Below are 27,055 nucleotides of genomic sequence, written 5' to 3'. Positions count from 1 at the left end.
ACAGGAAGGCCCGGGGGGCTTCCCACCCCCACACTTACAGTCTGGAGGAGGCCTGCTTCAGGGACATGGGCCGGGTGCAGGGCTCCAGGTGCTTCCAAAGTATGGGTAGAAAGTGAACACTTGACAGGGTGGGGGGGGTGGGGAACCTCACAGCATCCGGGGACAGTCGGACATCCTCCTCTGAACCTAAAGATGGGGCCAGACACTTGGGATATGATTTCTCCCCACACCCCCCGCCACACCTGCCTGCATGTCTATGGCTCCACCTGTGTGTGGTCAGGGGTGATTTCTTCCAACCCACCTTTCACCTGCTCGAGCTCCCTTTGGGTGAAGGAATCAATTATTTTTGCTTCCTAAATTAGCCTTCAGCATCTTTTTTTGCCCCCTGGTAAACTGGAGAGGAAGATGAGGATCTGGTGTGTTTTTGTGCATTCACAGAATACATAAGGGAGGACATGATCTATTTAAAAGGCGGAATTAAGAACAAATAAAACTCAAAACTAGTGAATGACCAAGCTCAGTACCTGATGGCTTTTGTTTAAAAAAAAAAAATCAGAAATAAACTCTTCTTTCTGTGGTTCGTGTTTGAAAATGACCATGTAACCTAGAGTGGTTATTTCATCTTCCGCTGCAGGAACAGCTCTGTGTGGCTTTAAAACCCAGGTATCTGCACTGGAGGACTTGAAGGAGGTGCAGCTTGAGCCAGAAGACTTCATAGGGGTGTAGTCTAAGCCAGGGGACCTCAGAGTCTAGCCTCAGCCAGGGGGTGGCGGGGGGCTCAGTGGTCAAGCCTCAGAGGTGGTTGGGGGTGTGGGGGCGCCCTCAGAGTGGTCAAGCCTAGGCTGGCAGAACTCTGAGTGGCCTAGACTAAGCTGGAGGGATCCTTAGACCAGCATAGCCTCACAGGAACTCAGAGTGGTCTAACCTAAGCCAAGGGGCCTCTGAGTGCTCTCCCCTAAGCTGGGGATCTCAGAGTCGTCTAGCCTAAATCTGAGCAGCCTTATACCAGAGTAGCCTAAACCTCTTATCTCCTGCTGGAGGAATTCAGGCTGGCAAGGCGGGGGTGGGAGGGGGTGGGGGGGTGGCTCCCAGGGCCCCGCTGCAGGTGAGCTGCACCAGGAAGGACCCAAGTGTCCTAACTCCTGGTCCAGGACCCTTCCCCCTGTTTCTAAAGCAGTGAAAAGGGATTGAAATTCCTGGCAGTGTCTGGTACGACTGCCCCTTGCATTGTTCTTTTTTCCACAAAGGGAACATGAATTTAAGGAGAAACTCACAATACTCGGTAAAAATATCTAGCATTTAAGCACAAAGCCAAAAATAAGGCGTGGTCGCCCGGGTGCTGGAAGTACGCTGAAATCCTGAAAGTCTCATTTGTTGTTCAGGAAACAAAATGGAGCAACTTTTCTCGGCTCGCTCCTGTCCCCTCCTCCCGTGGCTGTTCCTGGCAGATGCCCAGAGCAGCACCCTGTAATTCCACGGGACATTATGTACATTTGCATCCGCTCAACCAGCTATTTACAGCCGCCCTTTACCGCCACCTGTAAGAGGCAATGCCATAACTAGTCTAAGTGGCTGGGCCGGGAACTGGGTGCCCCGTGACTTTCTCCACTTGAAGAGCCCGAATCTATGCAGTGGTTGGCCCTCGGAGGAACAAGGAGACAACGGGGGCATCACACGTACAGGGCGGAAGGCGCGAGAAGGAGGCGCGCCAGACGGAGGGTCCTTCCTCGTTAGCTCCGCTCGGCGGCTCCTTTTCCATTACCGCAACCGCAAGGGGGAACCTGCCGGGCCTTCCGCGCTGCGTGTTTCCTGCCTGATAGCGAGCCCGCTGCCATGTGGATTTGCTGAATTTCTGAATCACCCGAGCCGCCCGACAGTCCCGAGAAGGGTGGGGACTCGGTGCGCTGGGGTGGGAGCCCCAGTTCGGCGGAATCGGGGCTGGATGTCACCCCCTGGAGTCCAGGAAACCTGCTCACGGATGTGATGCTGCGACGCAGGGACACCTGCGCTCCCCTGCGTGCCGCACTCGTGCAGCTCCGGGTGGCAAACGGGGTGAAGTGGGGGCGAGGGCGAGAGGAAGTTGCGGTGCTGGAGCGTCAGAAACGCTGCCTTGGCTTCCCCTGCTCTTCGGAGGCTGTCCCGAGGCGGGGCTGGAGGGCTCTGCACGGCGGACTTCCAAGTTGCCCCCGCACAGCTGGAGGTCGGGAGTTATAAGCCCCCCGAGGGCGGTGCCCCAGCAGTCCCAAGTACCCGCGAGAAGCCCGGTGCACCCGACCGCGTGCCGCGCTCGGAGCGCACCAAGCCGAGCAGAAGCTAAAGACAAACCCCGCTGGGCCAGGGGGCTGGCCGGCTGCGGCGCAGAGTCAGCGCGGACCCGGAGCGCCTTTCGTTTTAAGGAGCCTTACTTCTGGGAAGGGACAGGGAACTGTCAATCAGCGAGGGAGGGAGCGCACCGGCGCTGGGTGATGTCAGCGGATCATCTGCTCGATAACAAAGAGGGGGTATTACAGGAGAAAGTTGCAGCGGCGGCGGCGGTCACGGCGGCACCCCGGAGCCTCCGAGGCGAGGGGCCAGCGGGCGAAGGGAGGGGGGGTAACGGCTGCTGCCGCAGCAGCTTAAGACCAAGGAATTGAAAGGGCTGTAGGGGGAGGCAGTGCGAACCAGCCCCGACTGCCCCTCCTCTTCCTCCTCCTCCTCCAAACTCGCAGGGTTCAGCCCCAGCGCTCGCTCAGCCGCCGGGAGCACCCGGACGGACGGGAGGCAGCCGCGCGGCCCCGAGCTGGGCACGGTCCCCAGCCGCCATGGATAGCGACGACGAGATGGTGGAGGAAGCGGTGGAAGGTACAGCGTTTCTCTGGGGCTGGGGGAGGAGGCGCCGAGGGCTTGGAACGCGGAAGGAGTGGCGGGCTGCGACCGGCGCGGCGCCGGGGCCCGCGGCCCCCACTGTCCCCTACGCGGGTGGCCCGCTGCCCAGCTCGGGCACGGGCCGGGCGGCCACGGCCACGCCGCCGGGAGCGCGCACTGCACGGCGGAGCGCAGGCCGAGAACGGGGTTCCGCCGGGCCGGGGCCCCCGGCAGGGTACGGCCGCTCCAGCCTTCCCGGCCAGCGCCCGCATCCGCCCTCGGAGTTACGAAGCTGCCCCGCACGCTGGCCTCCCCGCTTTCGGGGATGGAAGGTGGGGGTGCGCTGGAGGATAGCCCCCTGAGACCCGCAGCCTCGCGGAGCGCTCCCTTCCGCCCGGCTTTGGCAACGCGAGCCCCTCTCCGGCTGCCAGCCCTTTCCTTCCGCTCGCCGCTGCGACCTGCGGTGACCGCGGCCGCGTCCGGGTTCGTCCCCCGGCGCAGCGCACGGGGCCGACCCAGGCACGTGGCAGCCGCGGCCGGGGCGGCCGCTCTTCCGAAAAGATGAAATCATTGCAGGGCAACCACCACGCTCCGGACCCGGGGCTTGAACGCACGCCGACCGGGAGGCCCTCCCCTCCGCTGCCCCCGAGCGAACTCAGGCAAACCGCCCCTCCCCCTTCCTGCTTCCGAGCTCGGGTGCCGCCGCCGCCACGCTGTGCAGGCGCGCCGCAAGCGCTGACCGAAATTGCTGGGTGACACTTAACTTTCTGAATTCTATGCCGTTGGCTGTGGGTGATATCACCGCCTCGGTGTCGTGTTTCTCCGCCCCTTCTCTTCTAGCGCCCCTCCCCCGACTTTTCTCGCCACTTTGTTTTGCTGAGTTTCTCCACCTCTTTTTTTTTTTTTTTTTTTTTTTTTTTTTTTTTGCTAGTTCTAAAAAGCGAGGTGGGGACGTTATACAATCTAGTTGTTTGTATCAGGAGATGTTATGATTTTGTAACAGTGAGTACTGGAAAATACTCTTTAGCATGTTTACTTTTTTGATTCCACCCCAGACAGCACGTCGTGATGTTTTGCAATGTTGTGCGATATTATTCCAGAATATTTTAAACCAAGCGTCCAAGTAAATAACGTTAAGATTTTGGTTGAATCTGGTTTCTATCTAATTTGTATAAACAAGTTGTCACAAAAGGTAATGAAAAAGAAAGTAGCAACAATGTACAAATGCATAAGGATATATAGTTATTGCTACACTGGGAGAAGAAATCAATTTTTATGTTTTCATAAAACATAATTGATTCCTTTTGCAGTGATCTCGAGGTCTTACGGTGAGATTAAGTATAATAATAATTCTGAATTCTCTGGAAGATATCCATCCTAATGTAACTGTTAAAACTTCTTATTTCTCTAACCAGCTTCAAAGAGTGTTAGTTGTTGTGGTTTTAATTTCACAATGTTGTGAATTCACAGAACTATTTATCTAATAATCAAATTCGACGTTGGGGGCTTCTGGCCCCAGAGACGGTGATTGAGAGGGTCCATTGGAACCCTTCATTTAATTTAAATTACTGACTTCTTGTGCCTTCATGTTATGAAAGATAAACAAAAAATGTGCTCTCTTCAAATTGTTAGGGCTTGTTCTTATTCTTCAAAGCTTACTTTTATTTGTAAAAATTTAATGCAAACCTTTGATCACAGGCAGTGCTCCCAAGGTTAAAAACCACATTCCTTTTTGAAACTGTTTAGAAACATAAGGTCCAGTTGTTCATGGTCCCTGGGTTCCTTGCAGAAGGTGAACAAGCAGATCTAGAAATGTGTCTGTTGGTTAGTCCTTTATTTAAACAAGGAAGAATCTGTTACGTAGGACCAACTGTATGCATTACTGTCCTAAATCAAGAATATGCTTGAGGGCGAGGGGGTCACTAGTAATACTCACGCTGGCATAACTAGTTCAAGCCTTGAATGTTTGGGAGCAATCCAGGACACATGGTCACTCGTTGTACCTGACAGTAAACAATGAGAGTAGGACAGAATCTTTTAGAGTCCTTAGAAGCATTTAAGGCTCAAACTCTGCCTAGCGGGTGTGTGTGTATACATGAAGTGAACTGTACCAGTGGGCTTTTCTCCAGCCAGTGTTGGCCTTTCTAGTGCCATCGGTAACAGTCTTTGCTTACCATCTAACATGTCCTTGGGAGACTGGTAAAAGGCTGCATAAACAGAGCCTTTGGTCTCCACAGTTCCTTTGTCTTCCCTATTATGATCATTGCTATAATTGTTTTGTTTATAAATATAATTGTTTAGCAGACTTTGTGCTAAATGTTTCACACACATGTTATCCACTCAGTCTTATGAAGTGGGCACTAATAGTATCCTAATTTTACAGGGGAGGGAACTGAGGTACAGAAGAGTTCAGAACTAATCCAGAGATAATCAGTGAGGTAGGAGATAGGCTTAGACCTCCAGAATCTCACTCCACCATATCAGACTGTCTCCCCACATTTTTCCTTTTTTTTTCTTTTTTTTTAAGTTTTTAGTGAGCCAGTCAAATATATGCAATACTCAGTAACTAGGTTTGGAAGCAATAGTTAAGTACTATGTCAGTATCAGTTTTTATCACTGGAGAGCTTGGTTCTGACAGAGTTCAGTTACTTTCAGAAAAATGTATTTGGGGGAAGAGAATTTAGCTGACAGCCTCTCCAATGGACATCGTTATTCCTCTTTTTCTTCTTCCTTAGCAATTTATCCTGGGGAAGAAATTGGTTTTTGCGGGAGTAGAGTTGAAATGTTGGTTCTGTCAGGGTGGAACGGTAGCCTGGGTGAAGTTCTAGGCTCTGAGTGGATGAATCCCAAGGGGAGGTGGCCAGTGGAGGGAGTAGCTGTTTACTGCCGCTGGGTAGGCAGCAAGCCCAGGCCTCAGAGGGCCCAAGAAGGCCACCTGAGATCCTGCTGTGGCTTTTTAAAAACTCTTCCAGGCTCATTAGTTCAGTAGGAAGTAGTGTTTATTACTAGATTTATTTCTTTGTCTACCCGTAGATAACAAAGATGAATACATTGTGGTCTCTAATAGAATTTTAAATACATCTATCCTATCCAAACAGATAAATTATGGTGGTTGAGAGGAAGTAAAAATTACTTCCAGCTTGGGGAGGGAGATGGAGAAAGATTTCCCAGAAGAGGTGGTATGGAGTTGATTCTAGTTGAAAGGGGCCTCAGTGAGCGAACACAGAGGTTGGTACCTTGTCATTATGGAGGCACATTCAGAGACTAAACATTTGGTTCTGCCAGAACAGAGAGCCTGGGAGAAAAGTGGACAATAAGGGGAAGAGGCTGTGTATCAGAGGCTGAAAATGGGGATTGTGTGCTGAAAGCCAAGGGAGGCCATGGGGGCTTCTTAGAGCTGGGAATGACAGGAGCAGAGTTCTGCTCTGGAAAGGTGAACCAGCAATGGTGAGCAGGGTAAGGGATCACCTAGAAGATTCTTTGAAATAATCCAGATATGTGGGTAAGCAGGGGGGAAAAAAAAATGGAAAGACTTGGAGCAATATAGGAGATGCTGAGGAAAAATACTAAAAAAAAAGGAAGTATCAGAATGTCTGAAAGTAAGGAGCCAGGATGAAAACAAGCAAGCCAGTATTCCACTGCCCACAGCTTCTCAGCCTGTCTCTAACAAGGCAGCCTGTCTCTAACAGCCTGTCTCTAACAGGCTCGTGCTCTGTACTTGGAGAAAATGCATGCCAAGTGCACCAGTAGCACCCCTTCCCCGTGGGCCACGCACTAAAATTATGACCCTCACAACTAATAATTGAGCTCTCATGAAGAATTACTCTCAAAAACCAAAGTATGCTTTTAACACCCAGTGTAAATGCATCAGCGTGAGGGGCCTGTTCTTTGCACTAAACAGAATCAGTTTGCCTTTTATTATTATTACTTTTTTAAGCAGCTCTGTTCTACAAAACCACAAACAAAATCTTGTTCTAAAGGAAACACACGAGACTCAGGCGTGTGCACATGCGCACACGCTCACACCGCGCACACACACACACACACACACAAGCCCTACTCTCAGATCTCCTGTGGGTAAGCCTGAGGCAGTCAACAGCGGTGTGTCTGACCCAGAGGGAATTTCCTTTGCGGAGATGGACCATCACCGCCCAGAAGACAGGCCTGGCTCTCATCAGATTAAGAAAAAAGCTCAGAGGTTACTGTAGGGGGAATTTTTAACTTCCTAACTGTTCAGTAGATAATGATCTTCAGGACAAAGTGAAAAAGTAAAAGTATGAGACTGTTACATTTTTTCCTTCTCTAACCTCTATACATGTTTAAAATCACTGCTGTGGTCGGATGTACAGCATGTGGGCTGGGATGGTATTATCAACGCAGAATAGTCATTCCAGTGAATTTTCCTGTTGTTTGAGTCTGGTGTTCAGCCTCTGTTTATCGGGAACTGGCCCAGAGGCTGTTGGCTGACTTGGAGCATTTTTACAAATTGACCTCAGTCAGAGCAAGGAGGACTGGTGTTTCTCTTTGAGTTAGGTAATGCTTGGAAGTGGTAGGAATTTGCAAGCAGGACATGCTGTTGGAGATCCTGGTGCTTTTTTGAGAAATAATCGTAATTCCAGAGGCTTCTTCCACTTCTCTTCCTGGGTCCCAAGAATACCTACCTCTTTAGGGATACCTTCTTCCACCAGCAGTAGGAAAGAAAGGGTATGCTGCTAGTTTGCTCTTATCTGGAGAGAAAAAGATGGAAGGAATTGGGGAAGGGGCTTTCAGTATTCATTAGCACCGTTCAGAGTGATTAATATGTTTCTCAGGTGCAAGGCGTGGGCTTCCTCAGATGAAGGGATAAGCTTGGAATGTGCGGGCTTGTGGTGAGGTGTACTTAAGATAACAGGAAAGGATGCCCTCCATTGCCAGATGCCTAATTGGCAATGCAGACTTTTTTCTTCTCTGTAAAGCAGCAGTATTGACTAATACTGACCAGACAGCTATTCCATGATGCTGTTATCCATGTGGTGTTTGAACAAGAGCTATACCAGATCGTCTACAGAAGCTCTAAGGTTGAACAGAGGTGGGAGGGCCGAACAACCAAATCTCTTCTCTTCCCTACGTTACTTTCTTCCGAACGTCTCTTTGTTGCTGTTAACTGTTGGGGTTGTTTCAGATACCAGGTTCTACTGCTAGGAAAACCATTCCAGGCTATAAAATATTCAGGGTGGAATTCTCGAATGATCACAGGACTTAATTTCTAGCTCTTTTTAATTGATCCTGTTCATTGATAACATCGCCCTCCTTTTGGAAAGATGAGAGGAAAACAAAACAAGCCAACAAGAGGGGCCTGCTGTGCACTGATAGAGGGAGAAGGGAAATATCATGCATCCGCATCTTCCCAAACACACTGTGTTACCCAAGAAATGGCTCGTTTTTTGTCCCTATCTTAGCTAGGGGCTAAGAAGGTGTTGGGATGACTTTTCACAGGCCTGTTGAAAGACACTGACATAAGCATCCTTCATGGGATAGGACTGAATGTTTTTGCTTTCATCTCCATTGGGATCAGTACTGCCCCTCAGGTGCTTTTAGCATGTTCCATGTGAAGTGTCCACATGACACTTTAAATTTTCTCTAATTTTCCACCGCTGGGGATGCACCTGCGGTGTTTTATTCAGAAATAGGACAGGACTGTCATGAATGAGGGAAGGTGGAAATGAAATTTTTACACTGGTTTTTTTCTCCTTAGTGTTCATGTTTATTATAATAGATCTCTTCATCTAAAGTTCATAAAAATTTTCATCAAACATTAACATTTTAAAGTCTAAAATATATGAACTTTTTTCTGTGGGGAAAACACTTTCAACTAATTAGTGACGACTTCAATATAAGGCTAAAATGATTATTTGGATATACCTAAATCATAAGTAGAATGCTAAATCAGTAGAAATGTTAATCCCAACATTTCACAGAAGCAAACTTTCAGCTATCCATGGAGTGTGTTTTTTAATGAAAAGAAAAAAAGTATATTTAATTTATTTTAATGAGAGAAATGTCACCAGTACATATTTAGAAAATAATTGTCCAAATTATTTCATATGACTTGAGTATCATTGAACATGCCGTATATAGTTAATATTTGAGTGAGAAGAAAGCAATTATGGCCTGGTTGCTTTCTAATTATTAATTTCCTGGCCTTTTGTAGAAAAAAATTTGTGCTGAGAGGAAAGGAACCATATCAATTGTGATTTAAGTAGTCACGTTTTATTGTAATATTCTAGATAATTCATTCTATACAGAGTCAAGTGTAGCAATAAAACAGTGTATTTGTTCATTGTTATTTTATGTTTATAATCAATAACACAAATAGAGAGCTTTTTTGTTGTTCATGATAATGCTTACTTAACCTCTCTTCTAAGGGGTGATTTTTTTTTTTTTTTAATCATGTTGGAAGAAACCGTTTTAGGAGACTAAACCATTCACTGTGGTGGTATAGTGTGTGTTTTCCTTTATGTCTATGAGCCATCTAGAAGCCTCATTTAAGTGTTTAATGTCCCTGCATTGCACACCATGTTTAATGCTTTCATACCTGTTTCATTCATGACCCAGGTCATTAACCCAGGAAAAAGCCAGGAGATTAACTACTGCCTTCATTTTCACCCACCTCCATAAAATTAGCTCCCCAGAGTAATTGGGGAGATACCAATGAGGTGACTTCTGGGTTTTGTGAAATATGCCCATAATAATAAAAAACCTAAACATTGACTGTAAACATAAACATTGGAATATACGAGTCTGTGACCCAGGAAGAACCAGCAATTTCAAGATCACAGTATAATAAGAGCTGTTGATGTTCAAAACCATTATTGAAATGACCACATGGATACGTGCAGCTGCATTTAAAGCACAAACCCTCTGAGCGTAGCGGGAGAGGGTAAATGACAAGGTTATTACTAGACATTCAAAGCCGAGAGACATTGTAAAGGAAAGCAGTAAGTTCAAGTTTAAGCTGAAGTTCAGGCTTAGAAGGACTCTGAGTTCATGTGTTAGTACAATGTTAGGTGTATAAATATTAGGGCAGTTTCAGAGACATGGCTGTGTCCCTTGTTGTGTGAGTATGACAGAGCAAGCAGTAAGGTTTTCGAAAGACACCGGCTAGCAGTCCTCCACATCTTCCTACATAATGATCTGTAAAATTATATCGTATACTGAGTTCTACAACTAGATATCTTATTGCAAAGACAAAGTACCTTATAACAGACGATAAAATGGGGCTATCTCAATCTCATTTCAGTTAAGCAAGAGAGTTTGGGGGCATTGATTCCAAATATGAGCAGGGCCATGTAGGGAAGTACTTGGTAAATTGCAACATGCAGATGTTATTATTGGGAATAACCTGTAGTCCCCAGTAAAATGCCAGCTTATTTGTGCTTCCTAGTCTGAAATCTAGCTGTAGCCCCCACCTGTTCACAACGTGTACATAACAGATCAGTTGATATTGCTGATGCAGGCACAGACGCTTGGTAGGTGCTCTCCCCCGAGGAGGCAGGCAGGGGGCCCTCTGGCTGCTCAGGGAACGAGCTGGCAGGATCTGAGTGCAGACACGGCGGTGGGAGCGCACTGAAGATGTTAAGCTTTGCTGTGTGCTTCCCTTTCTCCAGGGCACCTGGATGATGATGGATTACCACACGGGTTCTGCACGGTGACCTACTCCTCCACAGACAGATTTGAGGGGAACTTTGTTCACGGAGAAAAGAACGGCCGAGGGAAGTTCTTCTTCTTTGATGGCAGGTAGCCCTCACAGTTTTGTTGAGTTCCATCTTGTTGCGGGGTGGGGGTGTGTGTGTGTTACCAAATTACTGTACTTGAAGGAATGATACAAATGAAAAAATTTAAGTGAATGTTTTGGTGCCACTTACAGAAGAGGCAGAAGTCACCCCAACAGCTGTACACTGTTTTGGGGACCCAGGGAGTCGTTCGTGCTCCTCTGGGGAGTCAGCCTGAGGCTTAGGTCCCTCATCGCTGCCTGCTAGGCTGTGTTGCCACAGCTTCTCTATCGTGCCCGAGTCAGGGAGCTCCCATCACGTACACATAAGTTATGGGGCTCACCCAGTTCTTTGATAGATTTCACCTGCTTGTCCACATAATGAATCCCTGTGAAGTCACACAGATGGGGGTTGTTTTTGTCAGGGCCCAGCTTGGGCAGCTTAGGTAGCAACTGATTCTTAAGGACAACACACACTCCAGTGCACACAGCCCTCTCTCTCTCTCTGCTGTCACGGTCTGGTTCCTTCAAACACTTTGAAGGATGGTGCGGCCACTTTATGGGTTCCGCAGCTTCGTAATTTTCTCAGCATATGCCCTGTCCTCATGAGACAGGTCAAGAAAACATTTAGCAAAGCTCTTCAAAGCTGCCTCATCACAGGTCAACCAGGGAGACACGGGACAGGTGAACACAGGGTGTTCAACTCCAGTCTCATGGTGTTTGACCGGCTGCCCTTTGGGATGACCGTCATTATGTGTGGTCCCTCCGTGGTGATGTCACAATTGCTTCCTTTGATGCTCTGCCTCTAGCTAAAATATGGTCCACAGCAGGGTTCTTGTTATTTTGCTTTCACCTCCCATCTGAGAATGCCATGAGGCAGAAGCTCCTTACCCTCTTGAAATAGGTGGGAATGACCACAGGAATGACTTTCTCTTTCAAGAAAAGATGGAATTGTAGGGGCATAGTTTTCCTACCGTGACTTTTAAACCATGTCAGTTTCAGAAACAGAGAATGACCATGTGAATTTCTCAAGCACTGAGAGGAATTCAGAGACACGGGAAGGCCAGCTCTCTTTCTGCCCGCTTGATTGAGGAATAGGGAAATGGATTTAGCTAAGGCAGATTCTAAGATTCTGCAGGGTACAGCGCTGCTTCTAAGCTCTGGACATCAGTAATAAACCAAAGCTTCCTATGCCTGGGAATTCCTCTGGGAAAGGAAATGTCTAAGCTGACAGTTCAAGGGTGACAGAGAGACTGGCTTGTGACCAGAATGCCTTTTCTGTAGATGGAGTGGGTTGTTTTTAAAGTTTTCAACAGTTCTTCAGGCCCTCCGTTATCTGATACAATGAGGAAAGTAGCAAAAACATACCACAGAACTTTTGTACAATTTCATTTTCAATATTGATCCCAACCTTCTCTTTCCTATGCTCCCCAACCACACACCACATCTCCTTTCAGTGAGCTTTGCTTACAGACTGTACTTCTATACCCAAAGTGGGGCTTGAACTCACATCCCTGAAATCAAGAGTTGCACGCTCCACTGACTGAGGCAGACAGGCACCCCACCAACTGTACCTTTTAAATGGCCAGATGCTTCACTCTCTTTCCTTTGCCCCCCTGTGGACACCCAAGTCCCACACAGGACTCTTCCAAGATCTGGTATCAATGCTTGCTTCTCTCACGATTCCTTGAGCCTGTCCAGAGGGAAGCTGCTCCTGCTTGTTCTCACAGCAGTTTATTTATACCTCTTTTCTGGAAAAGTGTTACTTCTTCTCTCATGCGGCAGTCATTCTTTTATTCATTCAACAAATGTATATTTGTGCAAATGTCTTACTTCCCCTAGAGGACAGAGGTTTCCTTAAGGACAGAAGCTGTTTGACCTGCTACGCTTCATGGCACTTTCCCTTAATTTGATACTTAAAGAAAAAAAAAAAGAGAGAGAGAGAGAGTCTTGCTAAATGAGTCTGGAAGTGGAAAGAAAAGGTAGTATTCACCCAGAACACCCACTCCACCCCCACCACACACACACACTCACACTCTATCTCTCGCTTTCTCTCTCATGCTTTCTGGTAGCTGATGTCTGGTAAGCTGATGATCCCATCTGGTCATTGACTCTGGGGAAACAGTGCAGCAGGGTCAGCTGATGGGAATGTTGCTGACTTGCTTGCTCCCCAGACCTGACATGCAGTGTTGAAGGACTAGACTTCTCTTCCGCACCAGTGTACCAGGAATAAGCTGTGTTGGCTCCAAGATACTGATCCTGTTGGTTGTGGGAGGAGCTGAGTGAGGCCGGACCCTTCCTGAGCCCTGCCCTCTGTCAGGCGGGTCACTTCTAGCTGCAGCTCCATTTACCCACGTCCACCTGCAGCCCTGCGCATGCGTGTCCCACCGTGAAAAAGCTGAAACACTAGGTCCCATTGAACCATGAGGCCAGTACCTATCAGTGGAATAGAAATTGATTGCCCTTTTTTTTTTCCTTTTTGAGGCACTAATTCACTAGTTTTTATACGTACCAGTCAAACATCTGGAGAGACTTAGGTTAGATAGAATCAAAGAATGATTGTATTAGCACAGACCTCAAGAGGTTACTGTTGTGCCCTTCTTTGGATAGACTGGGGCTAACACTTAGAGGGGAGAGAGTTGTACCACTGCTTTTATGATGTAGCGGTATGGTGACAGGTTCTCAAAAGGTCACCATCACCTCCTTTCTTCCACTCAATACTGAGCGTATTATGAGACATCTGTTAAAAGGATATGCAATAAACATGAGTGAGATAATCTTATGACTGAAAAAAAGCCCATGGAATCTACTGGGCCTTTTTAAGGAGGGTGCAGGATGTGGTCATAGAGAAGTCAGCTGTTTCTCCATGAATTGGTACCCTAATTTAGGTTTATCTATTAATTTTTCTCCCTATTAACTGCTTCTAATTTTTAGGGTCTGATGTATTGAGTAAAATAAAGCAGGGACCCTGTGCTTTCACGGCCAGTCAGGAGCTTTAGTCTGAAAAAATTCCCCCCAAAAGGGCTGAAATCAAGGTTTTAAAATAGCAGGTGAGGAAACAGAAAGTTTCTATGAGAGTTTTTAAAAGCTGTCCAAACCTGTAATGCAGGCTTATGTTCCCATCAGAGGATTTGGTTGCAATTGCCAGAACCTGTCTGGAAAATTGCAAAGTGTCGTGACAAAAGATTTGGCCTTGGTGCATTCTAATCTTATGTGACATCTGAACAGGGCTGTGGGATTTCTGTAAGCAAGCTTACTTACAGTACAACTCACATACAAAAAGCTGTATGTATTTAATACATACAGCTTGGTGCACTTGGAGGTAAGTATATCTTCATGAAACCATTACCACAGTCTATGCCATAAGCTGCATACGTGATTTATGAGAGGGTTACAAACAAACACAGATTTATAGCAGGGAAATTCTAGAATCACTTTTCTATTTTATATAGACTATGATAATCCTGAATAAGAATTTTAAATATTAAGATCACGGGGAAAAATGGCCCTGTTAAATTTTTTAGGCAAGTTCTTAGATAGAAGCAGAATATTTTTCAATTGCACATAGAGCAAATACTTGGTAGAATAACGGGCTTTAAGAAATACACCAATGTGGGGTTCCTGGGTGGCTCAGTCAGTTACGTATCTGACTCTTGGTTTCAGCTCAGGTCATGATCTCGGGGTCCTGAGCTTGAGCCCAGAATGGAGGCCTGCATTGGTCTCTGCACTCAGCAGGGAGTCTGCTTGTCCCTCTCCCTCTGTCCCCCGCCCCCCCCCCATGTGCATGCATGCTCTCTCTCAAAAGGAAGGAAGGAAGAGAGGGAGGGAGAGAGAAAGGAAGGAAGGAAGAAAGGAAGTCTTTAAACAAACAAAAGAAGAAATAACCAATGTAAAAAGTGAATATGCCTCCCCTTTTTCTGTGCCCTCATCCCCCACATCACAGGGGTAACCACTATTGGCAGAGAATTTAAGCATATTAATTAAACATATTCAAGGTAAAATAAGGAAGTAGCTCTTTATTTCTAAATCAATTTAAATAGCCAAAATGTGCATTGTACCTTATTATTATCTTAACCTTAGAATGTTTGCTAGTTTTGAGATCTTCAGCGGTGGGTCTCTTCGTTTATTATATGACAAAATGTAGAACAGAAAAACATTAAAACTGGCTTACGTCAGACCAGTCATTCTTTAACAGAAAAGTTATCCCAACAATTAGGAATGAATGGAAAAATCGACCTTATTTTTTAAATTGTCTTTTCAAGCAGTTACTGTTTTCCATTTTCTTCCCCTTTGTAAAGAAATAAAGAAAATGTCTTGAGACTAAGATTAGGTCATTGGGACTTAACATCTGCTCTGGTCCTGAGATGAAGGCATTAATGCAGTGAGAAGAAGGGGATCTAGAAGCTTCATTGCTGTGGTTCTGGGGTCTCTCTGGCACCACTGGACTGTGGTGGGGTAGGGAGCATATTGGGAAAGTATTCAGCATGCGGAGTACTTTGAGGTACACATCTCAAATTTTTATACTAATCCCAATTCTGGATGTCCATTTCAGTGCATCTTTTTTCTGAATTGTTCTCATTTCAACCAAGATTTATAGATACAAAGGTAATCTTGCAGAACTACTTGAAATTTTAGGATGATAACAAGAAAGAGGTATTTCAGTGCAGCTTGCTTTGGGCTGGGTAATATTAGGGAATTTATGTGGTTTTTAGCCTGACTATGAGATAAAGGTGAGGTAATTCATTTAATTACATTTTTTTTACATTATTGATGTTTCCCCTTAATGTGCCAGTTAGATTTCAAAGTATTATTTACTTCTCCTAGTGTTGATTGCTACGTTCATGTGTCCAGCTGGGAGGGCCTTTTGTCATTTATCATTGGCCAAATAATGTAAGCGAAGCTGTCCATTCTGAGCCGCTGAGCCATTGAGAAAGGCTGACATTTTCCCGGTGACAGGCCCATGCATGATTCCTTGTGTTTGGATTTTGGAAAGTACTTGGTCACATTTCTGGGAAATTGGAGCCGAAATGGACTTCTGAAGTCATGTATTCCTGCCTCCCGCACAAGTCACAGTTCTTTCTATATTCTTGACAGTCATCCAGCTTTTGTCAGAACCAGGCTCAACAAATACATTTGTCTGTATTCTCATGAACTGTTCTGATTAAGGCAGAATTTTTTGTGACATACAGAAGGAAAGGGAATGGGGAAAAATGGATAACTTTGAATACCTATCATCTGTTCAACACTGGACACGTTCCCTTAGGGACAAGCTGTATAGTAGGCTTAAAATCCTATTCTGCATAAGAAACTGAGACACAGGGGCGCCTGAGTGGCTCAGTGGGTTAAAGCCTCTGCCCTCGGCTTAGGTCATGATTCCAGGGTCCTGGGATCAAGCCCCACATCAGGCTGTCTGCTTAGCAGGGAGCCTGCTTCCTCCTCTCTCTCTCCCTATCTTTCTGCCTCCTTGTGATCTCTCTCTGTCAAATAAATAAATAAAATCTTTAAAAGAAAGACAAAGAGTGGTTAAATAACTTGCCCAGTCACCCATCAGTGAGTGTTGGAGCTAAGATTCAAGCCAAAGTGAGCTCAATCGCAGAGCCCTCCTTTTCTCACTACACCCATCGTTCTCCTCCAACGAGGAGCCAGGAAATAGCCCTGACCCCGACTGCCTTTCTTGCTTGCTTTAAGTTTTCTTGAAGTCACTCATTAGCTGTCATTTGTGAGAAGTTCAAAAGAGTGCTGGGGTGAATTTATTTACTTCCTTGTGAGGCTTGACCAACTTTGGTAAGAGCTTGGCAGATTGATGGGAAGTTTGCTTAAAGAAGCAGCTCAGAAGAACTCTGATCTGTGAGCTTGTTGCCTCATTTGTAAAGTGAGGATAATTAGACTGACTTCTCCAAGCTGTTGTGAAGATTGAGTGAGAACACCTGTAAAGACCTTGCAGCGGGGGAGGGTACCTAGGAGGTACATATGGGAAAACATGGGTTTGTTTCCTGTTGCTCTGTATGTACATTTTTCCAGCTTCATTGAGATATTATCAACATATGATATGTGTAAATGTAAGGTTTACAACATGGTGATTTGATACATTTTATATGGTGAAGTGGTGACCACAATAAGGTTGGTTAACACCTCCATCCCCTGATATAATGGTGATATTATTGAAGATCTACTCTCTTAACAACTTTGGAGTATGTGATACAGTATTGTTAATTATAGTCATCATGCTGTACATTAGATCCCCAGAACTTAATCATCTTCTAGTCTGAAGTTTGTCTCCTTTGATGAGTGCCTCCCCTTTGCCCCCAGCCCCTGGCCACAACTGTTCTGCTCTGTTTCTATATGAGTTAGGCTTTTTTAGATCCCACACGTAAGTCAGGACATACAGTATTTGTCTTTGTCTGACTTATTTCTCTTAGCACAATGCCCTCAAGATCAAGGATGGATTTTTATTATTATTTCTCACTATTACCGTTACTATTATTTGTCAATAACAATAGCTGGCAGAGTTTTCTTAAAATTATTCGTTTATTTATTTTTAGGCGTGGGGAGAGAAGGTGGGAGAGGCGGAGGGTGAGGGAGAGAGAGAATCCCAAGCAGACTCCCCGCTGAGCACAGAGTCAGACGAGGGGCTCAATCTCACAACCCTGCGATCACGACCTGAGCCAAAATCAAGAGTCCAGTGCTTAACTGACTGAGCCACCCAGGTGCCCCTTAGGATTTATTTTTAGAGAGCAAAGCTCAGTTTCACTAATTGCTCTTCAGAAATGTTACTGTCATCTTGAGCCTTTATAAAAATCAGATCCTGCAGACTCACAGATCTTCTACTAAAGGATAAAAAAAACTTTCAAGATAGACAACACACTCTATCACAGGGAAGGCGTGGTAGGGCTCCATTCAGCTTGCTTATCACACCTTGTAAGTAGTTGACGTTTCTCTCAAAGAGAGCGGGAGCAGATGGTTTGGGTTTGTGGGGGATGTTCTTTATCTTTACTTACTGTTCAATATTTTAAGAGCTAATGTATAATATAATACTGTATGTCAATTATATCTCAGTTTTTTTTAAAAGGTAATATATATTGTCACAAAATAATTGTTCAATGTTTTAATACTAAGAGTCACAATTTAATCTGGTTCGAAGTGGGAATTTAAAGTAGAATTATGATTCATTTAAAATTTCCCTCTTGATTCTTATTTTACAACAGCTGATGACAGGAAGGGAACAGAGTTTATTCCTCACAAGAACAGAGTTTATGCCTCACAAGGTGGAAAGCCTGGTCCCCAGAATACCAAGGAAAGGCCAAAGCTGTCACATCTCCTAAGAGCACTTTTGTGTATTCAGATATTAAAGAGAATTTTAAAAAGAAAATTTAATAGTATTTGAGTAAAATGCAGATGTGTTAGCCTAGATAAATAATTATAAAATTTCCCTTCTTTTTAAGCTAGATTTCCTAATTTAATTTATTACAGACATTTAATTTCAGGAGCTTTGATAAAACAGGTAACAATGGTCTGTGTGTATATGTACAGAAAGAAATTTAATTAAAGTTGATGTTTTAATTTTCTCCACATTTTCTGGTTACTTGCTTCGATGCTGGTGCCAGAAAAATCTAACAGTCGAAAGACCATTTTTGAAGTTTCTTAACATACTAAAGAATCTGCCAAGATGTTGAAAGAGACTTCAGGAAATAACAGTCAAGAACACTATATATAATATGATCCCATTTTCATTAAAGCAGAAACAACAAAGGTGGGAAAGTGCATGATATGTAAATGAGGACAAAGCCTTCCGTGGCGTACGGCAAACTGAGCGAGGGGAGTGGGAATGCCTACTTTCTACGGCTTTGTGGTACTTTCTTTGGTTTGGTTTGGTTTACAATGAATACATGTTACTTTTTTCACTTCCGCATTTATTTCGTCCTTCTGCCCTGGAATGGGTCACTCATAAATTATTCCAGACAGAGGACACTTTCTTGCCTGTGTGTTGGTTTGTTTTTGTTTGTTGGTTGGTTTTGTTTTTTTTTTTTTTTTTCAGTAGATTTAAAGCTGTTTTGGTCAATGTCTTTGACTACTCCAGTATCTCATAACTATTTCCCTGATGCTGTTTAAAGCCCAGTTTCTCAGGAGAAAGCTCATTAGCATACCCATGAGTGTGCATGCTTAATAAGAATAGCTATTACTGGGACGCCTGGGTGGCTCAGTTGGTTGGACGGCTGCCTTTGGCTCAGGTCATGATCCCGGAGTCCTCGGATCGAGTCCCGCATAGGGGGCTCCCAGCTCCACGGGGAGTCTGCTTCTCTCTCTGACCTTCTCCTCGCTCATGTTCTCTCTCACTGTCTCTCTCTCAAATAAATAAATAAAATCTTTTAAAAAAAAATTAAAAAAAAAAAAGAATAGCTATTACTTCTTTGGGCAATCACTACGTCCCAGATCATCTCCTAAGTCCTTAATATATATTAACCCTGTTAGTAGCTGCAGTTTCCAAATGAAGAAAGGAAGTAGGGAGAGTTCAAGAGACTTCCTGACGAGCAGAAAGAGTACTCCCTGCCCTTGAGTAACATTGTCCTGTTCCCTCTCAGTCCTCTCTTCTCAAAGCAAAATGAGCCCGGTTTGCGTTTCCATTCTTTCATTTAGGAAGTACCGCTTGAAGATAGGCTGTGTGCCCCTGTCCGGGAGGGATGTGTGGATGGGTAGTGACTAATTTGTTCCTACAAAGGGCTTACAATCGAGTTAGAGTGGGGCACGAAGGTGACCACCAGTCAACACCTGGGAAGTTCTGCGATGGTTCACGATGAGGCTCCAGTGAGAAGTGAGGCCTGGGCGAGGTGCTCCGGGTGGACTCTGGGGGAAGCAGGGTTCCACAGGGAGGGTGGGCAGGCTCCGGGTAAGCCAGGATGAGCAGACTTCCTCCAAAACGCAACTGTCCATCCAATTTCAGCAAGAAGGATGAGGAAGCCACTTGTCTGTAGTTTCCTCTCTGATAGTCTCTGATATTAACAATTTAGTGGCCACAAAACAGTGCCATTGTCTCAGCATATTTCTTTTTTGAATAGAAAAATGCCAGAGGCTTGAGAATAGTCACTATTACCCCCAAGGTTATTTTTGTTTTGAATGAAAAAAAAAAAGAGAGAGAATGTGACCCGTGGCTGATTTCCTGACTGTGTCCTCAGGGATTTAAAACGTTTGGTTACCTGTGTTTTAAAGGCAAAAGCAAGCGTACCATGGTATGTGAGGTAAGATATAGACAGGTGTGTGTGCTTGGGGCCAGTGAATAAACTTATGTGAGCAGGGACTCTAGAACGAGAGCCAGCGAACTTTTCCGATATGGGGTGAGTTGTTAAACACAGTCCGCTTTTTGGACCACCTACAGTGCCTGGGGCAACTCTGCTATTGTGCCTTTGCAGGAGGAAAGCATCCTCGGAGTTCGCGGGGAAGGAACATGCATGACTATAAACTGCATTTACAGAAACACGCAGTAGGCCATGCTTTGCCAACCTCCCCTGGAAGAAAAAGTTGGAATGGCAGGACCCTTGACCCCAGACCCAGAAGCTTTTATTTTGTTTCCTCCGTGACAGAGGATGTCAGAGCCTCATCATTTTTCTGGCCCTGGAGGCCCCAGTTCATGAGATCACGTGCTCCTGTGGTCCTCAGATTTCATCCAAGCTATCCTACAGACCCGCTAAGAGAGCTGAGCTGTTTGCTCAAGCTGTGCTGAAAAACATTGCAATCAGTTTTGCTCTCCAGTGCCTTAAGAGTTTACATTTGTGCGTCTTTGTCATTTGGGCTCAGAGGGAAATAGCTGTGATTCTTAGTGTTGAGACTAGCAAGGATGGGCTCCTGTATAAGGGAGGATAAGACAAGCTACTTAGGGGGAAGATGTGCGAGTCCATATTACTGTTAAGTGATTTCCAAGACCTGTGCTTTGTGGATTTGACCATGACCTGAGAAACATTGGCAGACTAGTATGTCAGGGGAGAATTCTGCTCAAACACTCGCAGGCATGTTCTAAATGCTCCTGAGAACTTAGCCAATAGGGTTGCTAGGCTGAGCAAATAAGAATCCAGGACAGTCGCTTAAAATGGCCTTTCAGATAAGCAACAAAAAATATTTTAGGATAAGTGTTCTGCTCAATCTTAGGACCTATTTATGATAAAAAATGATCTGTTGTTTATCAGAAATTCCAACCTATCTGAGCCTCTTATATTTTATCTGGCCAACCTAAATGGGAAGATAGGTGAATAAGTAATTTTTTGCACTCTTATATCATTATGTGAGTTGATGAGCTATCCTTCCCCAAGGTTGTTACATATACATATACAGAGAGAGAGAGGAAGAGGCCATGGCAGGGGAGCCTAATGGCCATATATATATATATATATATATATATATATATATATATCTTTTTGTCCATGGGGGGAGTCTAATGGCCATAGGGGGAGTCGGATCTCATTAATTCCAGCTGATATAGAATTTTGATTATTTATGCAAGGGCTATGCTAAAGTGCACTCTCTTCTCTTCTTGAATTTACTCAGCCTATTTATCATTGGTAGTACAAACAAAACTGAAACAATGATTTCTCTCCTTGGGAGACCACCCATAGTGTAATTACAGTGTGATCAGAGGCTACGGTTATTTAGCTTGTGCTTTTCATTTAACAATCATAGATCATCTGTCATTCGGTAAGCAAGACCAGCCACAGCCAGGTGCAGCCACCTCAGTCCCTGTGGCCCCTTGGCATGCCGTCTATTCGCATGACACAGTTTATGCCAGCCAGCTTCTGCTGTGGTGTTCCTCGTGCTCTCTAGAACCTCCTACAATGCTTGCTACTTACAAGGCACCCTATATCTGTTTGTTAGTTGAATTAATGGGTGAGCGCTATCTGCAGATGTTAAAATAAACCATCGTACATGTTAAACATCTTACATGTTGAATTAACATCTGACACGTTAAACTTTAAATAAATAAATAAATAAAATATAAAATAAAATAAATAAATTTAAAATAAAATAAACATCTTCCATGTTGCATTTAAAAAATTATTTGAGCTGCTCTTTCCCTTATTGCAAGTGTCAGTACAGAGAAGAAATTTTTGGTCAAGTTAGTTTCATGGTATAATGGTCTTTGAGAAGCTAATCCTGAAAACATACTGAAATGCCGAAAAAGTTCTTTAAGAGGGGAGAGACAGGGAGGTTCTTATAGATTCCCCATGAGCCACACCCTTGTGCGTTTCTTCTGTTGTGGAAGGAGGGGTCTCAACACCTGCGGTTGCTAATGCTATTAATAAGGTTCAGCTTGAGGTCTGCCTTACTTGCCTCCCATTTGCCCCGATCTTGTACACACACACACACACACACACACACACGTGTGCACATGCCTACACTGAAGTAAATCCCCATACATCATCCAAATAAATGGAAGGGATTCTTTTGACTGGATACCAATTATGGTTGTCACACGTAAGTAATACATTAATGACTTCAATAAATATGTAGATATTTACATTCTAAACCACGACTGTATTATTAAAAACCACTGTATACAGGCCATCTGAAAGAGCCTGAGAACCCAGTGATGTCTGGACCACTCTTGAGGGAATTAAACATGGGTGTTTTATTTATGAAAAGGGTACTGCCGCCATTCCTCTTGCCCGGTATTGGTCTGCATCTTAGCCTTGAAAACGTATTCAGATGAGGCTTGGTCTCTCAGTTTCCACCTGTGGCTTTGTTCTTCTCTATTTCTGCTAGCAGAGAAAAAACATGAATGGGAACTGCGAAGTTAAGAATGAAATCCCCCCGTCCCTAATCCCACCCACATCTCTGGAGTATTTTTCCTCGAGATGTGGGGAATTCAGGAGGTGCACTGAATACGGGTCAGCAGCGAAACAGAGCTGGGCATGCAGTTCCTTGCATGTGATCCTTTCTTTTAAGAGAGTGGAGTCATGGTCTGACTGTTCCCTTTTGTTCTCCCTTCTCTCACAGCACCCTGGAGGGGTATTATGTGGACGATGCCCTGCAGGGCCAGGGAGTGTACACTTATGAGGACGGGGGCGTGCTGCAGGGCACATATGTAGACGGAGAGCTGAATGGGCCCGCCCAGGAGTATGACACGGATGGGAGATTGATCTTCAAGGGGCAGTACAAGGATAACATTCGGCATGGAGTCTGCTGGATATACTACCCAGTAAGCCTGGTGACTGTTCATTTTGCTGGAATGTAACATGGGTTAAACCGATGCTTGGGCTCCTGGCAATAAAGAGTAAAATGTATCCTCTGTGTTAGAAAACATGAAGCTGTGAGACTGGAGAGATGCAGGAGCTGAAGCCCCCAGCTGCTGCCAAGGTGTGCCCCTCCCTGTTACTCGCTGTCCTCTTAGACTGTGGATCCTCACAGCCACTATTCATTCCTCCTCGGTGTTATTCTGGAAAGGAATGAATACTCATGATTCAAATAAATTGGAACTAAATGGCTTTATTGTTCCACTAATAAAGATAAAAAAATATTTGCTTTTTAAAAATATTCTTTTCGGGGAGCGCCTGGGTGGCTCAGTCTGTTAAGTGTCTGCCTTCAGCTCAGGTCATGATCCCAGGGTCCTGCAATCGAGTCCCACATGGGCTCTCTGCTCAGCGGGGAGTCTGCTTCTCCCTCTCCCCCTGCCTGCCACTCACCCTGCTTATGCTCTCTCTTTCTAAAAATAAATTAAAAATAAATAAATAAAATATTTTAAAATATGTATATATAAAAATATTCTTTTGGTATATAGAAAGAGATGGTGGAATAGTTCATTGTTGCTATTAATTTTATTCTGGTTCTCATGCAGGAGACCTGGCCCAGCAATTTCCCATCTTCGGGGATGTGCTGCACTATTATTACTTGCTCTTACAACCCTACTCCCGACTTTATAAGTGATTTTTGGCTTATGTTGCTTAAATTAGAGTGATTAAAATTAACTTGCCTTTGAGTATTTGATAACATTTTCCAGTACTTTTGGAGTTTACTAAAGCAAAACGATGTGGCACAACCCATGGGGTTGGGAATTAATGTTCTAATTGTTTGCATCTCAAATAGCCCATCTGTTATTAGTGAATTTTCAAAAAATGTGCCAGGAAATAGACCTTAGAAAATATTTTGTCTACTGTTTTATTTTGTCCACGGCATCTCGCTGATTTGAGTCAGTAGAGCATGCAACTCTTGATCTTGGGGTTATCAGTTCAAGCCCTGTGTGAGATATAGAGCTTACTTAAATAATAATAATAATAATAATAGTAATATTTTATTTTCTCCAGAGCTTCAGTCAAAATACAAAAGCATTTTTCTTACTCTGAACCCTAACTTCTTATGCTTAAAAAAATTTAATAAAAATAAATGATCTATTACATGTGTAATAGGAAAATCAGCCCCAGCTAAATCTCCTTACGCATTATTGTTCTTTAAAAACAGGTTCTACTCTAGGGGGGCACCTGGGTGGCTCAGTGGGTTAAAGCCTCTGCCTTCAGCTCAGGTCATGATCTCAGGTTCCTGGGATGGAGCCCTGCATTGGGCTCTCTGCAAGGCAGGGAGCCTGCTTCCTCCTCACTCTCTGCCTGCCTCTCTGCCTATTTGTGATCTCTGTCTGTCAAATAAATAAATAAAATCTAAGAAAAAAACAAAAAACAGGTTATACTCTAGGGAACAGGGCTTAAGGAAAGAAGACTGTAAAACATGTTTAAAATAATGCCCAAAGCAATGACATATCTTCTTGGTAGGCTCTGCAGTAGATCCAAAGTCCTTTCAGTTACTGCCTCTAAGGCAGGAAGAAGGACCTGGTGGTGGTACTTACCAGCTTAGGAAGACCGAAACTTTTGTTGCCTTGTGAGGAGGCCAGGGGAGCATTTGCTGCCTGGCACCGGGGATCTGCTGACATGACAGTGAATCATGAAGTCAGAGAATGTGGAACCCTCTATGGGAGCCTGGATAGAGGAAAGAGGCAAAATGGGGATTACCAGAGCCTCCTCCCACCTGCCATCTTACTTACGACGATGATCAATTAAAGTCTCTCGAAGAGATCAAAGATGCACCAAGATGAATGGATCCATTCCACTCAATGTAGTTGCATCTTGACTGCCTAAATGGTGCGCCTACATTTTAGCCTTTGGTGTTAATGATTATCTTATTAAAGGCCAAAAGGAGACTCTGCCTTAGGGAAGAAGCACTAGGGAGTTAGGAGCATCCAAAATTAACTTGGAATAACACTTGCTTTATATATGGTATCTTTTGGCAGTGAGGGAGCTAATCACCCCCCCTTTTCTCCCTGGATTCAGATTCAACCGAGACACCTGTGTCTCTCGGTGTCAGAGATCAAGGTGGGTTTATTCTAATGGCAGTGGCGGATTGGAGATGGGGTATGGACCTGAAGTCAAAACGGGCTTCTCTGCTTTACCCCCGTGAACTAAACAGTTGGACCAGCAGCAGGTCTCCCCGGGGGGAGTAGGGCCTGCCTGAGGGAGCTTCCCCAGGGAGAGGACAGGACGGAAGAGGGGGACAGGTGCAGCCTGCAGGCACCGGCAGCTGCCAGGACAGCGTGAATGAAAATGTAGCAGGACCTCTGGGAGCAGCTGGCTTTATCCTGTTAACCCCCACCCAATAAAGAGATGGGTGTCACTGGGTGTCAGACCCTGCCTGTTCACTAATCAGATGAATGATTCCTTCTCCCGTGAAGAGGACAGAAGGCAGCGGCTTCCTCCTCGACGCTCCCCGACACAGCAAACAAGGACATTTTTGTGATCTGGAGTCAGAGCAGGCAGGGAAAATCATGATTGGCCCTGCAGTATTTATAAGCTTACTCTCAGGACAGCTTATGTCCTTCAGATTTTCACCTTGGAACAGTGATGTCGCTTGGGTGGCTCAGTCAGTTAAGTGTCTGCCCTCGGCTCAGGTCGTGATCCCAGGGTCACGATCGGGCCCCACATCTGCTCAGCAGAGAACCTGCTTCTCCCTCTGCCTGCAGCTCCCACTGCTTGTGCTCTCTCTATCTCTGTCCCTCTCAAAAAAATGAATAACCTGTTTTTAAAACGTATACCTTCTTTTGAAAATAAAAGAAGAATCTCTGCTTTATCATACTAGACAAATACATTCACCACCTCCCTGACCAGAAGTTTAAAGTACTTAAGGAAAAAAAAATGTGAGAGCCTAGAAAGACAGAATTCTGCACTAATAAGGAGTGACAGTGGCTTATGTTAGTTACGGCGTGTTAGGAGCACAAGTGTGCTAACACCCTTCAGCTCAGTAATCACCACTGAAAGCCTGAAGGCAGATCTTACAGAAAGTATCATCCCATTTATGCTGGCTTATTAAGAATTAACTCTGGGAAGAGAGCAATTAGATAGCTCTAATGCACTTTCTATGCGTTAAAAATGCTGCCAAATGTTTTTCTTTCTATGAAAGTGCTGTGGTTCATTTTAAAATTCATGACCCTTTTTCTCCAAAGAGCAATTAGACTGTGGTGAGCTGTAGAAATCATGGACCTGGTGTTATTTATTCCTGCCCTCTCTCAGTAAGCAGCATTTGAGATCACCCAGAAGCCATCCTACACCACTGACTTTGAGTAGCTGTTTCTAGAAATTTGAGTTGGAGAAATAACCAAGCTTTTAGAAGATGTCGTGGCATTACTGTTGTTATATTGAACCCACATAGGTCTCAGATTTTCAGTTATACCATAAAGACCTCTGCATGGGGAGGAAAAAAGGAAATTTGCTTGGACCCTAGATTCAATAATTTTTTGATAGTGTATTAGCTTATTTATTAGATTATTGAACTGGTAATCCCAGTTCAGTTCAAAGCATTTATGGGTCGCCTACTGTGTCCCTAGCACTTACCAGGATGCACAGTTATATCAGAGCCTGTGCCCTAAAGTATTTAATGACTCTTAGGAATGCAAGCAAGCGACAGTTAAGCAGAAAATGCAGCTGGCTTCTCTCCTGGAAGGAGACAGAAGGGGGCAGTAAAGAAAGGAAAGTGGGAAGAAAGAGGTGATGGGGGAGGGAATCAAATTTAGTTGATTTTTTTTTTTCCCTTTTCCTTGTAATGCCATAGAAAGTGACAGTGTAGGATTCTCAAAACAGCAGTGACTACAGTCCTTTTGTTTATCTCCTAGGACATGCAGACAACACTCTTTACTCACATTCACTAAATTAACTCTTAGATACATTTGAACTAAAGATTTTCCTAATGGACCTGAAATCCAAAAATTCCACATGGAGAAATGAGATGGTATGAACAGCAGGTAAAACCATCTTGCTCTAGCTCCTCATGATGTTGGGTATGGTTTAACACATAGTTACACCTCCTTTAATATTTTGTAACTAATATTACAAGTACAGTGCACTTGCTTCTTAGATAATGAACCAAAATAGAGTGTTGATAACTTGTCAGGATTAAAAAGTGGGGCTCGGTCTCTGACTCCCTAAATCGGGCTTCTGTGCTTCT

General features: G+C 44.6%; 1 protein-coding gene across 1 annotated transcript in view; it reads left to right on the top strand.

The window, feature by feature from the left end:
* Positions 1 to 2,709: 2,709 nt before the first annotated feature.
* The window catches only part of SETD7 (SET domain containing 7, histone lysine methyltransferase), a 45,610-nt gene continuing 21,264 nt past the window's right edge, over positions 2,710 to 27,055 (top strand). The window contains exons 1-3 of the mRNA XM_004768486.3: positions 2,710 to 2,841; positions 10,491 to 10,620; positions 22,574 to 22,775. Coding sequence (XP_004768543.1) covers positions 2,802 to 2,841; positions 10,491 to 10,620; positions 22,574 to 22,775 — 372 coding nt within the window. The 5' untranslated portion in view covers positions 2,710 to 2,801. The remainder of the gene's footprint in view (positions 2,842 to 10,490; positions 10,621 to 22,573; positions 22,776 to 27,055) is intronic.

Source organism: Mustela putorius, unplaced genomic scaffold, assembly GCF_011764305.1.
Source record: "Mustela putorius furo isolate JIRA1106 unplaced genomic scaffold, ASM1176430v1.1 tig00000083_pilon_pilon_pilon, whole genome shotgun sequence".
In the NCBI taxonomy this organism is placed as follows: domain Eukaryota; kingdom Metazoa; phylum Chordata; class Mammalia; order Carnivora; family Mustelidae; genus Mustela; species Mustela putorius.
This window is presented reverse-complemented; position numbering and strand designations above follow the sequence as displayed.